The sequence below is a fragment of the Alosa alosa genome, chromosome 21 (assembly GCF_017589495.1).
Source record: "Alosa alosa isolate M-15738 ecotype Scorff River chromosome 21, AALO_Geno_1.1, whole genome shotgun sequence".
In the NCBI taxonomy this organism is placed as follows: Eukaryota; Metazoa; Chordata; class Actinopteri; order Clupeiformes; family Clupeidae; genus Alosa; species Alosa alosa.
The window spans coordinates 970,110-984,891 of NC_063209.1; the positions used below are offsets into that span (position 1 = coordinate 970,110).

General features: G+C 41.7%; 1 protein-coding gene across 2 annotated transcripts in view; it reads left to right on the forward strand.

Moving 5' to 3' along the window:
* Positions 1–14,782, forward strand: part of nme5 (NME/NM23 family member 5) — a 62,606-nt gene that overhangs the window by 37,229 nt on the left and 10,595 nt on the right. For both annotated transcript variants that reach the window (XM_048231075.1, XM_048231076.1), the window contains exons 3-4: positions 287–492; positions 5,323–5,423. In XM_048231075.1, coding sequence (XP_048087032.1) covers positions 287–492; positions 5,323–5,423 — 307 coding nt within the window. The remainder of the gene's footprint in view (positions 1–286; positions 493–5,322; positions 5,424–14,782) is intronic.

A 14,782-nucleotide genomic window follows, 5' to 3' on the forward strand; every position in this document is an offset into this window, starting at 1 on the left:
AGTATGAAAGTTACAAAGATGAAAAATACAAAGCCCGCATGTCCTAAGTAAGACCTACGCAACGCAGTTTGAATGAAGTTTTTTACATTAAGTGGTTGAAGCTGCATTAACTGCATTAGAAGAAGAAGAATAACAAGACATTGGAAGAACAGTACAGTGCACTTTCATGCACTGTAATTAGTATCATTTACTAAGTGTACCATCATGTACTATGCCCTGTTGTGTGTCTTCTGCTATACCTGTCTTCATACAATGTGTCTATTATATCTCTCTTTATGTGTGACAGAAACGGCAGCTACAACTGAGTCCAGAACAATGCAGTGACTTTTATGCTGAACAATATGGAAAGCTGTTTTTCCCAAGTCTGACAGCATTCATGAGTTCTGGACCAATCATTGCCCTTGTACTGGCCAGAGACCAGGCCATTGCAGTCTGGAAGGTGCTGATGGGCCCAGTGAACAGCATAAAAGCAAGAGAGACACACCCTGATTGGTAAGTGTCACTACATATTCATTTTGTGTTTTAATGTAATTTACTGTAAGGGATTGGGTTGGCCAAGAAGATGATTCTAAGATCAATCCAATCCAATTCCAAAAACTCTTGATGAGATTGCAATTCATTCATATTTGCAATTGTGCACTTGTTTAAATATCACCTTTAGAGATGCACTTTTGCAAAGCAATGTGTGATTGTTGCAGCAGAAGATATTTTTGTTTACTAAGGGGGCTCAAATTCTCCCATTCACAAGTCCATTTTTACTCGCTTCCAGTGTGGATTCCATATTTGGAAAAGATTTTTGAAAGGCTAAAGTCTCAGACCCTCTCACATCTAAAGACAAGTCATAGAGTTTTTAAGTCACAGACTAGTCACAATGAATTTGCAACAACTAGGGATCTTGCAGGGTCACTATTTACAAGACTGCAACTGGATTCTTTTAAATTATTTCCCATCGTGCACTAGATATCAACAGGAACTCAAACCAGAGGTGTCATGCCCATTGAAGTGCCCCCTTGAATTTTCCCTCCCTGATAATTTTTGTAATTACAACTTTGTTCCTATTATGCTCCATAATAAGCCAGAGCCTATAATGACTCAAATGTATTCTTCTGGATAGGTAATAAATCGTACCAAAATAGCTGAAGACCAGTCAGCATCAGCCCTCTTCCTAAAATTGGTGTCTGTGTATGTTCCCATAGCAACTCACATGCACATTGAGCTCGCAATGTTTTGCTTTGTTGAACTGTTACAGGTAACATTAGGCTACAATTTGAACAGTTGAACTGTTACAGTTACTGTTTGAGCAGTTAGTCAATGGTGTTGTAGTGGTAAGTAGGCTAAGCAATAAATCAGTATTGAATTAGTTATCGGATGATATTAAAAAGTAGTGGAATTATTTGTGGTTAACCTGGAAATTTTGACTTGGTGATCAGAAAGTTATAGATTTGATATTGGCTGCGAATTCAGAGCATTAAGTTCTGCTGTGTCAGTGTAACGTTAGCTAGCCTACTCTAACTCTAAACAAATATTTGGCTATAACTACTGCCATACAATTTTGCAGCAGCCTAACTACAAAATCCAACCTAATAACGTTACCAAGGCATCATATAGATTTTTCTCCATTTCTTGTTCTCTTCATGTATCAGGCAGCTAATCCAAATGTAGTGAAAAAAAAGCTACAGCTACAGTAAAATTGTTTTATATACATAGGGTCGCATAGAGGGATGCCTCTATATAATAATAATAATAATAATAATAATAATAATAACCAAATTTGACTGTAATATTAATTTGTAACATTCTATGTGTAACCTACATGTGGTTAGACTAGGCCTACTGTCAACATCAAACGCAATATGCTGTTTCTCCTTGTAGTGGCCCTCAACTTTAATATAGCACTCAGAAGTACTAGCTAAAAAAGCGTGTTATCAGTGGCAGATTGCACGTAAGAGTTGTTTACATAAGAAACAAAAAGAATTTGCCCCAAAAAACGTAACTTGATGGCGCGTAAATGACAGACCTAAGATAAGAGCAGAATGTGCATAGGGTGAAAGGTCCTTAGTTGTGCGTTTTTTAATTTATTTATCCAAAACGGACAATTTTTCCTGAAGTGATTACAGCTATGGAATCTAAATGAACTTGGCCACAGAATGCATGCGTATTGCACACTGTTAATGGAACTAGAGCTTATTATTGCACTGTTGCACTGTTGGACTAATGTTGGACTACTTTTTGCACCTTCACCGTGACACTCACTCTCTTGAGCACCTTACCATGCACACATAACTAAAGGACTACTGTTGGACTACTTTTTGCACCTTCACCATGACACTCACTCTCTTGAGCACCTCACCATGCACAAAGAACTACAGGCCCGGTCACTGCAAGCGTCTCATGCTTGATCACCCTCAAGCACACTGGACTTTTTACATTTAATTTATATAGTATATTTAGTATTTAGTTTTGTTAGTTTTTCTTATCTCCTACTGTCTCTATTGTACAGTGGAGTTTGGTTATATGTTTATACTTATATTTACCATTTCTGCTGTAAGTGCATGTTGTGTGTGATGTCTGTATGCTATGAGACCCCCTGAATTTCCCCTTGGGGATCAATAAAGTATCTATCTATCTATCTATCTATCTATCTATCTATCTATCTATCTAACATCCATCATTAAGGCCTTCTACACTTCAGCGGTTGAGAGTGTTCTAACTGGTAGCATCATCACCTGGTATGGGAACTCCACAGTTAGAGATTGTAGTACTCTGCAGAGAGAGTAGTGGCTCAGCTGAACGCACTATAAGAACTCAACTCCCTGCTCTACAAGATATCTATTCCAGAAGAGTACTCCTAAGAGCCCAAAAGATTCTGAAGGACTCTTCTCATCCTAACAATGGATTATTCCTACCGCTGAAATCAAGAAGACGCCTATGTAGTCACAAAGCCAGAACTGAGAGACTCAAGAGAAGTTTTTTCCCCCAGGCCATCCTAACTCTGAACTCACACTATACTGACTTTGCACACATTCACTCCTCAGCACTCTCAAACATTTCCCAACTCTGAACTCACACTATACTGACTTTGCACTCATTCCTCCTCAGCACTCATGACCCCACACACACACACACACCCACACACACCTACAAGACTTTTAGCACTTTTACATCCCTCTCCCTATGCTACAGACCTTTTATTTATTTTTTTTCTTATTTCATCACACGTCAAAACACACACACACACACACACACACACACACACACACACACACACACACACATATCTGACTTTCTCCAACTTTTTGCACACTTTTTATTTATTATTTTTGATTTCTCCTCCATCTACCCATGTCCTTGATTGCCTAGCCTTTCTGCCCCCACCCCCCAACACACATCCCCAACATACTTACAGCACACTGCCCCCAATACACAGCACATTGTCTCATGAGGAAAGCTTCTCCAACACACATATTGCACACTGCCCTCTCCCAACATACACAGCACACTATCCCATCTCCCCTGTCATCCCCCAACACACACACCAAGACCCCCTGGCAGTTGGGTTTAGCCCCTTGAGCCGTGGATCTGCCCAAGGTTTCTTCCCTTGGTAAGGGAGTTTTTCCTTGCCCTGTTGCTCTTGGGTGCTCCTTGTTGGTGCCCCAATCCCAATCCTCCCCACCTTTTTTATGCAGCCCTTGCCACTTAATCTACTAAACCCCTCTTCTACTGCACTTTTTACCCCCCCCATTAATGCACAAATAGGCTGACACCAGACATAATTTCACTGCATTTCTTACTTCCAGTAACTATATGCATGTGACAATAAACTTCCTTGTATCCTTGTATCCTTGTATCTATCTCTATCTATCTATCTAATTCAGCAACTAGAGGTGAATGTGTTTTCATATGTAAATATTCCAAACTGTTCCATTAACAATCCAGTTCTGCATCTATGTTGTTAAGATGGAGGAACAAGTTTTCTAAAAATGTAAAGAAATTGCAGTATATGTAATCACTGTATACTACAACTCTAACATTACATTACAAGAAGAAGGTCAATCAAGGCTGATGCTAATTAAGGGTATGTTCAGACTAAGCGTCTCATTCTGACAAAAGAAGTTGTGCAGACCGCTTTTTCAGTTTGACTTTTGTTCCCAAAAGCAGCTGGACGCGTCTTCTTGCGATAGACAAAGTGACTAACGTTACGTGTGGATACAAAATGTGATTGGTCAACTGTAAAAAAACAGCGTGACGTACAGTATGGCGTTTCTCCACTAGAAGTTGAATATTTCTCAACTTCTGAGCTGCAGAAAGAGACGGCTGCGGTTGCGTTTTAAAAGAAGCCGAGGACTTTTTTGAAAACATGGTCTACTCCATAGGATTATAATGTAAGACGGAAGCTGGCAGCTGCGAAAAAGACGCTTAGTCTGAACGTACCCTAAGTCCCTTTTCTGTTGTAATGTTATATGTTAATGTTATAGCCAACAAAGATCTTGAGTTGAGGGTTAGTGAAGATGACATCAGCATTAAGCCTACAAACCCCACAAGCCATTAAAGCAAAGCCCCAAGGTTCGGATATCAGTCTGCTAATTGGCTGGTACTATACAATAATGTATCCTTAAGCCCCGGACACACCAACCCGATTATTGGCCGTCGGACGTGGTCAGACAGTCGGGCGAGGTCGGTGACTCGAATCGGTTGACTAAACATTTTCTCAGATTAGTAGGCCTATGACCATTAGCCCTACATTCAGCGATGTAAGTTATGAACCCATTTTGATAAACTATCCTAACATATTTTAGCTTTTAAATAAATAAATTTATTTAAAATGAAATTATTTATTCTGTGTCCGAAAGAGTGTTGGCATCACACACAAGCAATGACAATAAAATAGTACACAATTTATATTTATATGTTCTTATTGCTTAACCAGAGAAGTCCGAAACTAGTGCCATTTCGTTCCATTGGCGAATCCTTACCAAGATTAATCTTGGTACTAGACAATCTTTCCGGCTCTGAATCTTTTAGCGCCGCCTGCTGTTACGGAAATGTATTACGTGTCACGCACGCGCAGAACATACACTCGGCGTCACTTCGGTGTGTTCCGAGGTACTTTTTTGACCGACTCGCGGAGACGGGAGCTGACTGATAAGTCCGACTGCTTTTCTGCCGATGGTCAGTCGTCGGGTTGGTGTGTCCTGGCCTTTAAATGAAGGATTATTTCATTGGAAGAACTGTGTTGGAGGGACAAAAAAAAGAAATCCTAAAGACAATATATTTATTTGTTAACTTAATATTTACTAATTAGTTTATAACTCCTCATTACAGCTTGAGAGTCAGATATGGGACCTCTGACCTTCGGAATGCTGTGCATGGCAGTGACAGTTTTTCTGCTGCAGAACGAGAGATAAAATTCATGTTCCCAGATTGTGAGTATGTTAACAAATGCATTCTTATTTTTTATTTGGTGTTTGCCGATTAGTATACAGGTCATCTTTCAGTAAAAACAACACATTTTTTCTCGAGTTTTTCCTCGGCCCTTTTTCCTCAAGGTTTGCTCTTCAGATTCCTTGCTAGAATGTGTGTTGGAACATATTAATATATTAACACATGCTGAAAATTTGCCAATGAGCCTTTCGGTCCAACTTCATAGTTTCTTTGATGTCATTTTAAAAATCTTTGGTATGTGTGTGTGTGTGAGGGACCGCACAGTAGAAGCAGGGGTACAGGTGTACTGTATGGGTCTAAAAAGAGATGGGTTTATTTCCCTAAATGATTTCCTATATTAATACTTTTAAAAAGTTCTTGGCCCAAAATAAGGTTAACCCAACATAACTGTGAAACTTTCAAAGTCAAATATCCAACACCAACTCCTCAACTGAGACAAAGAGAAAACTTGAAGGCATCCAAAGCAAGTTTTTTACCTTAATATAACAGATTTGAAGTAATTTTGGTGGTAAACCAACTCATAATAGTTAGGAATAGCACGCCTTCTCAGCTGTGCCCTACCCGTACCATGTAGATGGTACCAGTCTTGCAACTTCGTTCTCACCTAACCTGGAGAATCAGATTGCTTTGCGGTAATGGTGCAATGATTGACCATGATGGAAATAAGTGCTTGCACTTTGTCATGTTTTTTTTTCTATCCCTTGAATATGTCTTTATTCCAAATAAATCAAATCAAATCTACAATAGTCACTATTTGTATGAAATATTACCTTGTCAGTCATACTTGTCCATGGAGAAGGATGCAAGCCATGAGTGGTATTGACGAAAATTGTGTGAAATACAAATACTGTACTATAGAGGGAGCCTAGTAGCAATAAATAAATAAATATAACCGCAAGCCGTAATTATTGGCGTCCAAGCAAAATTAGAAGTGCCCCTTAACAGGTTTAAGGTCACCGAGGAAATGGGACAAAGTATGAGGACACATTTTTATATGTGAATTGGGCCATGGAGACGTTGACGTGGCAGTTTTAGCACCCGTATGTGCGGAGCTGTTAGTCACGGGTAAATGGAGCTCAGCTAAGATGCCCCCCTCCCCCCCTTAATTAAAAATAAAAAATTATGGATTTTGTCAGAAGAAATTGACAGATTGAGTGTTACAAATATGAAATAAGCTGTGAGCTTTACCCCATCTGCTGGACTGAGGTGTAATGGCAAGTGTACCCTGTAGCCTCGTTCTGGCACAATACAGATTTTTTTTTATAATTAATTGAAAATTAAAGCTTAATCATAGGCCATATCTCACCTGTGAACTAAACTATTAGACTTATCTTTCATGTCATTAAATTGTATTGGCAGACATGATGTAAGCTAACTACATCATGGAGATGCTATCCCCAGATATAAATGGTTGCGTAGCCCAGGTGCGGCACGGGGGACGTGGGGGATATGTCCCCCGCAGTGCTGAAGAGACGGCCGTCGTCTCCCTCACTTTTGTTAAGGAAAAAAAGCCTTAGGTACGCTAATAACATAGGTTTATGCCAGCTATGTAAAACTCCCCATTAACAGCATCACATCACTAACCACAGCCATCTAAGTCTCTTCACTATCTCTATTCACTCTGTTGGATATCTGAAGCCAGTTTGTCTACTACTGTAACAACTATCATAAAATAATCCAGGCTACTTGCTTAGCTTACAGCTTACTTGCTTGAGTAAATCCTCAAATTATGGCTAGGGCAGGGCTGTACAGTGCGACACACACATATATATATATATATATATATATATATATATATATATATATATATATATATGCACCACTGGTTAGATGTAAAACGGTATTTCACTCGTGCAATGACAATAAGGTTGAATGTAGGCCTACTCTAATCTAAAAACGTAGAAATATGAACTAAACGTGAATTAAATCTTAGTAAAATAAAATCTTCAGCATATCTTCTATTTATTCAAAAATAAATGAACTGACTTCTAATGCACATGAAAAATTAACAAAAAATCCATGGCATGACCTGTCTTCCTGATACCCGTTTAAAAGTCGAACTGCATGAAACTGTCAGGGATTGTTTTTTTGTTTTTACAAAAACACAACAACCAAATAACATATGCTGATAGCTTTTGTTAATCTCAAACACAATGTAGCCAGGTGAGATGTTTGCAACTATATGACCTTTTATCAATCCAGTTGCAGTAGGCCTAGATCCCAACCACATTTGATGAACTGTGATGAACTGCCCTAATTCTGGTTCCGGCGCCGACGAGAGTGGCAGCACGTCAAGTAGCTCTGTGTCTTTGTGTTTTTGCTTACTTTTTACTTCGCAACTTTTTGGATTTTTACACACATTTTTTTTGGAGTGTTTTTATTCTATCCTATGGATAGGGACATATTACAACGCTCCAGCGGCAGCAAACATGTGTACACAAGGAATCAGCTGATCGCACTACGACGGAATGCTGGCTGTGTTCGCGACAACATCCCAGAGGAACTGTGATGCTTTCGGGGTTGCAGAGCGGGAGTAAAAGTGAAGATGAGGCGTCGGGAGAAGAAATGGAGATACAAGCCCTCAGTTCCATCGATTGTGATGGGAAACGTGAACTCGCTGGCTAACAAGACTGGCTGCCCTGGTAAGAAACCAGAGATTATACAGAGAATGTAGTTTGCTATGCTTTACGGAGACGTGGCTAACAAGCCATATCCCCACTTCTAACGTTGAGCTGCCCGGCTTCAGTGTAGCTCGTTTGGACAGAGACTGTAAACTTTCTGGCAAAAAGAAGGGTGGTGGACTGGTGCTGTACATAAACAATAGGTGGTGCAACCCCGGACATGTTACAGTCAAGGAAACTGTATGCTGCAAGAATGTGGAGTTATTAGCGGTTAGTTTCCGTCCGTACTACATGCCGAGGGAGTTCTCGCACGCAATTGCTGTCTGTGTTTACGTTCCACCTCGAGCTCTCCCGGATACAGCATGTGACGTCATCCACTCCATAATCGCAAGGCTTCAAACCCAACACAGTGATGCCTTTTTTGTGATCTCTGGCGACTTCAATCACATAACACTGGATTCCACACTCAGTGTGTTACAGAATGGAGAGGACTTAGAGGAGGTCACACAGTGCACAACTGACTACCTGAATTTCTGTATGGACATTGTTGTTCCCACCAGAACTGTACACTGCTTTCCCAATAACAAGCCTTGGATAACCAGCAATGTCAAGACCCTTCTTAATAGGAAAAAGATGGCGTACAGAGAGGGGGACATGGCAGAGCTGAGGCGCGTGCAAGGGGAACTCAAAGTCAAGCTGCAGGAGGCTAAGGAGGACTACAGAAGGAAGGTGGAACAGAAGTTGCAGGAAAACAACATGAAGGAGGCATGGAAATTATAACTGGCCTGAAGAAGGGCAGCAGCTCTGTGGAGGGGGACCTGGACAGAGCAAACCAGTTGAACCACTCCTACAACAGGTTTGACTGCCATGTTCCAGCTCCAATGGGAGTGGTCTGTCCACCACCCCCTGCAGACTCAGGCACTGCTCTTGTTTGCGTGCCTGCCCTATCCCCACCTCCCAGCCTCCCAGTCTCTCCAGCTCTGCACCCTGGTGACACCCAACAACCTAAACCATCACCACCTCACGCCCAACGACCTAAACCATCACCACCTCACGCCCTGCCCCCGCCTGACGCCTCCTTGCCTGTGTCTGCTGAGGCGTCCACGACTCTGACAGCATTGACAGGGACATCAAGGAGGTGGTCATCCCCAAGCCCCCACCCCCACACCCCCTCAATACCAGTGCAACACTCAAATCAACACTCACCAAATCAACAAACAGCTCCTGCTGCAGGCTACATCCACCCCGGCTTAAAAAGGTCAACAAGGGTGACATGCAGGGAGAATTTTGCTATGGTCTGAAATGGCCAGAAATGCCAGATTAGCAACAGCCCCCACTGGCCCTGATGACTGGACTACTGGGCGAGGAAGATTGTGTGGATTGGAGTGTATGCCTGCCGTCTTCCAGGAAGACCGTCTGAAAGTTGGAAACAACGACTGAGGTGAAAGGGACTCTGGTTGTTCAGTTCGTGGAGCTTCGTTCCCTTGACCCACCCACTGACCAAAGTCACCCTCATCACTGCTAGGTCTTGGTTCTGCTGGTGGAACTTTGTCCCGCTGCACCACCCACTGGCCAACATCCTCCTTGTCACTGCTACAGTACTGGTTTGGTGGCTCACTTCCCTCTAAGGGACCTTCCTGCGGAGGACCAGCTGGGCTGTGATGCAGGCTGTTGATTGCATGCTCAGGGACCACCCGCAACTCGGCTCTATGGATGTTTTTTGTTAGCCCTTGGTCTTCCACGGGACAGATGGTGTATACCCTGCCGGTATCGTCCAGACACTTCACGACCCTGTATCTGGTGCCGTCCCAGACATCCTGGATTTTGTTTCGGACATGTTACAGGACAGTACTTGATCTCAAAGTCAAACAGGGAGACCCAGCGCTGCTCAACAGCTCCCAGTTTGGCTGTCTGCAAATAGCTCAGGGGGTTGTTGTCAGTGAAGATGGTAAACTTGGCCCCCAACAAGTATTCCCTGAACTTTTCAATGACTGCCCATTTTAACCCGAGGAGTTCTAACTTCATTGAACTATAGTTGGACATGTTCCGTTCAGTTGCATGCAGTCCTCGGCTGGCGTAGGCGACGGGTCTCCTCTTCCCCTCCTGTTCTTGGGAGAGTACTGCACCCAATCCCGTTTGGCTTGCATCTATCTCTAAAACAAATGGTTTGGTAAAGTCAGCATAAGCTAGTACTGGTGTAGTCACCAATTTGTCCTTTAATGAGCAGAATGCTTGTTCACAGGCCTCATCCCACTTTTCTCCCAACATGGTGGTACCTGGTCTCTTCTTTCTGCCTTGGAGTAGAGCTACCAACTTGTGAAATGGGGCCGCATGCTTTGCAAACTGATCAACAAATCTCCGATAGTAGAAGGCAAAGCCGAGGAAAGATCTAAGTTCTTTCACCGTTACCGGGCGCTTCCACTCAGAAACGGCATGGATTTTCTCAGGGTCCGTTGCCACCCCCAGGGGCGAAATAACATGGCCGAGGTAGCGGACCTCAGTCTGGAAGAAGTGACATTTGTCCAACCTAAGCTTCAAGTTATGCTGTTGAAGTCTTCCCAAAATCATCTCCAACCGTTGCAGGTGTGAAGAGAAAGAAGGAGAGAAAATCACTATGTTGTCCAAGTACAACAAGAGGGACTGGTAACGCTCATCTCCAAAGATGCGCTCCATCAACCGCTGGAATGAACTTGGTGCGTTACAAAGACCGAAAGGCATACGGTTGAACTCAAATAAACCGACTGGAGTGCAGAATGCTGTCTTTTGTTTATCTTTTTCTGCCATTGGAACTTGGTTATATCCACTGGTTAGATCAAGAGTAGAAAAGAGCTTGGCACCAGCTAATGCATCCAAGGATTCTTCTATCCCCGGTAATGGATAGGCGTCTTTCCTGGTCTTTGCGTTTAGTTGACGGTAGTCTACACATAGCCGAATAGTCCCATCCTTCTTCTGCACTACTACAATTGGGGCAGAGTAGGGACTGCAGCTCACCCGCACAATCTCTCTATCCAGCAAATCCTGAATATGGGCTTTGACCTGTTCATACTGGGATGGCGGAAGGCGACGGTAAGGTTGACGGACTGGCGTGTCATCGATCAGTGGAATCTCCTGTTCTATTAAATCTGTGCACCCAACATCCACCTCCCCCTGGCTAAAAACTGTGCTGTAGCACTGCAGAAGTGCTTTACCATGTGTTTACTGATCAGGGGCCAATGTCGGCCAGGACAAGCTAGACAGGTCCAAGGTGTTATGTTCTAGACTCAGTGACTGTACTACTGCCACACGTTCACTACCATCCAACTTTTCCTCAATTGTTACTTTCTGACTGCTCATCTCTTCAACAATGAACAAAGTCCCCAATAACATGCGGGCAGGCAGCCAGACCTCTCTCGTCTCCATGTTAACGACTGGCACCAATATCTGCCCTTGATCAGGAGAAAGAAAAGCTCTTGAGAGTAAAATGCCAGGAGGGAGTTCATTGTCCAAGGGATCAAATAAAACTGACAGCTTTTAGTGTTAATTTTGTCACCTATTTTTAATTTAGTCTTAGTCTTGTGATGAAATGTCCTTTTTAGTCTTTGTCATATTTAGTCATTCAAATATAATTTTTGTTAGTCAAGTTTTAGTCGACTAAAAGTCTTTTTTATTCTAGTCATTTTAGTCTAGTTTTAGTCAAAAGAAAACTAAAGGTATCTTAGTCAGTTTTAGTCAACACATTTTAGTCTTTTTTTTATAACAAATTATTTCTGATTTCTGAAAGGGAAACACTGGTGGTCCGCAAGCTATCCCAAGTGGTCCGCGAGCAGACGTGGTAAAATATAATATAGATGAGTTGTTTGCAATATTGAACCAACTTGTATGTAAAAAATATCCCAGTTTAAATCATACAGTATGAATCCACACAATAAGCAAAGTGCAAAGACAATAAGCAAGGTGGTTCAGTGAGTAGGCCTATAGTGTAGACTAATTATAGGCTACTGTTGAAGTAGGTCTAATCTTTTTTTTTTTTATCTAGGGTTAGTTAAGTGATCCTGAAACTGAAAAAGAAAAGAAACACTGTCGTAGACCAAAGTATTAATGTTTTACTCCGCCTCGCTAGATGGCGATATGCGCCCAAACACAATACATTCCCCAAACAGACTCTCCATCTTAGCCATGGCTAACTTGCTAGCGAACTTTCCATAGGCCTTTTCACACAGAGATCCCGCTAAATTTGCGGGAAGAGGGGACGTCTTTTTGCCGTCTTTTTGTGTCTGAAAGCGAGGTGAAAATGCTTTGCCAGGAGGAGAAAATTGAGGAGCCAGGAGGCAGGATCAGCTATAGTAAATTAAATTGTGACGTGCAACAGGGGGCGTGTAGAGTGACAGTCGTAGCAGGCCTTATGTGCGTGGGCCTTTAGATACAGCAGGTGTGTGATTTCAAAAACCATGGCGGGAGAACCGACTGCACTTTGGTCAGCTTGCATTTGCTTTGCTGATGCTGTTAGAATGTTAAATTCTTGCAATAGATGTCTTCAGACAATAAAACGTAATTTGGAAGGGAAATTGAAGATAAGAGTTGCCCCTTGCGTTGGCCGTACAATGTAGCCTACTGTGCGTACAATTTATTCATGAAATAATTCAATATTACAACAATTAAAATAGCTTGTGTACTGTCTTAATTGAAACATGCTTCGCGCACAAATGATAGCCTAGGCAAAGAGAATGGACATCTCAACATAAGGATACATTAGAGGATGATGATTAGTGTAAACTTTGTCACATGACGAAATAAGCAGTTCTTTAAAAACGCAACGTTCCATTCAGTCATAAATCATTCAAGCGTAGGCCAGGCCTAGTGCTCGTCATGAAAAGAAAACAGCAGCTTAATATTTTCCAGGTGTTTAACAGTAGGCCTAAGTGCACTGTTAGCAGTTATGCCGAAGGCAGTGAGATTATTAGGCATTGCATCCTGTCACTCAACATCGCAGTTCGGGTTGATAAGATTCAGTTAATGCGCGGTATGGATCGTCTCAAAGTTTGGGACAACCAAACAGCAGTGTAGGCAAAAGCAAATCCTAATTGTTAGGTTACCATAGCTGTCTTTTCTCTAGGCCTGGGCCTATCGAAATCGCGACATAAGCACATTGGTTTCTGTTTTATTTTTCTTTCTTGTTCGCGTGTTGGGTAGTGAAGCGATAATGCATTTAAAGCAGTAGGCTACATCATGTGAGCCAGAGGCGATATGGCCAGAACTGCTGCTCTGTAAAGGTATTTCTGTCCCACCCAAATTTGCTGAACTACTTGCGAAGTAGCCTATTCATCACAGACATCACATGTAGCCTATCACACGAAAGAGCTTTTTCTCAGCCTTTAAACAATGTTAGTGGTTAGTTGTTGTGGTAAACGGTTCGCGAGAAAAGTAACTTTAATTTAATCATATTTTTTGCGCCCGTCTCCCTACCCATTCATCTTGGTGGAATACTTTGCGAACTTTCCCTCAACACATGACAAACCATATATCAGAATAAACAGCAGACCTTACCGAACATAAAGGTGTAGCCTAAAGCATTCCCCTGCACAGTTAGCCATTCCAGAGTAATCCGGTTTTAAATTTGCAGCAATGTCTTTATGCATATCTCCAACTTTGCGGTTCCTAATGTGTTTAAATTGTTCAATAAGTCTACATGATTTTATAACAGGCAAAATACAAAATAAATGTTACAAATATCGCCTAGATATCTGTAAGCATTACAATCAGAGGATATACATATAGGGCAGACAGATGCTCATGAGTTCATGCAATTGTTTTATCGCTGGATTTTAGGATAGCCTATTATGGATTGCATTCCAAGCTACAGTCAACTCTAGCAGGCATTGAATATAATAATAATAATAATAATAATAATAAAGCTTTATTTGTATAGCACCTTTCATACACAGAATGCAGCTCAAAGTGCTTTACATTTGAAGCATGTAACACAATAATAGTCAGTCAGTCATTATCAATCACTTTTCTTTGCTGTTTATGTTATACTCAGCAACATATCAAAAATATAGAAAATGACGCCATAAGACTGGCAGCCTTAACCCTCTTACCCCCCCACAAGCACGCCATATGGCAACTGTGGCAAGGAAAAACTCCCATATTCCAGGAAGAAACCTTGAGCAGAACCTGACTTAATAGGGGAGCCCATCTGCTTCTGGCTGGCTGCGCCCAATAGTAGCAGATGTAGAATAATCTGAAAATGTAGTCTACAGGATAAGATGAGTTAACTAAAAAGCTTTCCTGTACAGGTATGTTTTCAGATCTTTTAAAAATATTTACTGAACTCGCCTGCTTGATGTACAGAGGCAGGGTGTTCCATAGTTTGGGGGCATAATGGATAAACGCAGCTTCTCCACTTTGTTTGTGGAGCACTTTGGGTATGATTAAAAGATTAGAATTGATGATCTAAGTTTCCTTTGTGGTTGATAAGATAATAAAAGCTCAGAGATATATGAAGGTGCTATGCCATTCAGAGCTTTGTAAGTAATTAACATAACCTTAAAATCAATTCTATAGGAAATAGGAGCCAGTGCAGTTCAGCCAACACAGGGGTGATGTGTTCTCTCTTCTTAGTCTTAGTTAAAAGTCTAGCCGCAGAGTTCTGTATGAGTGCCAATTTCTTTAGATGTTTTTGGGAAGACCAGTGAAAAGTGCATTGCAGTAGTCTAACCTGCTAGTGATAAAGGCATGAA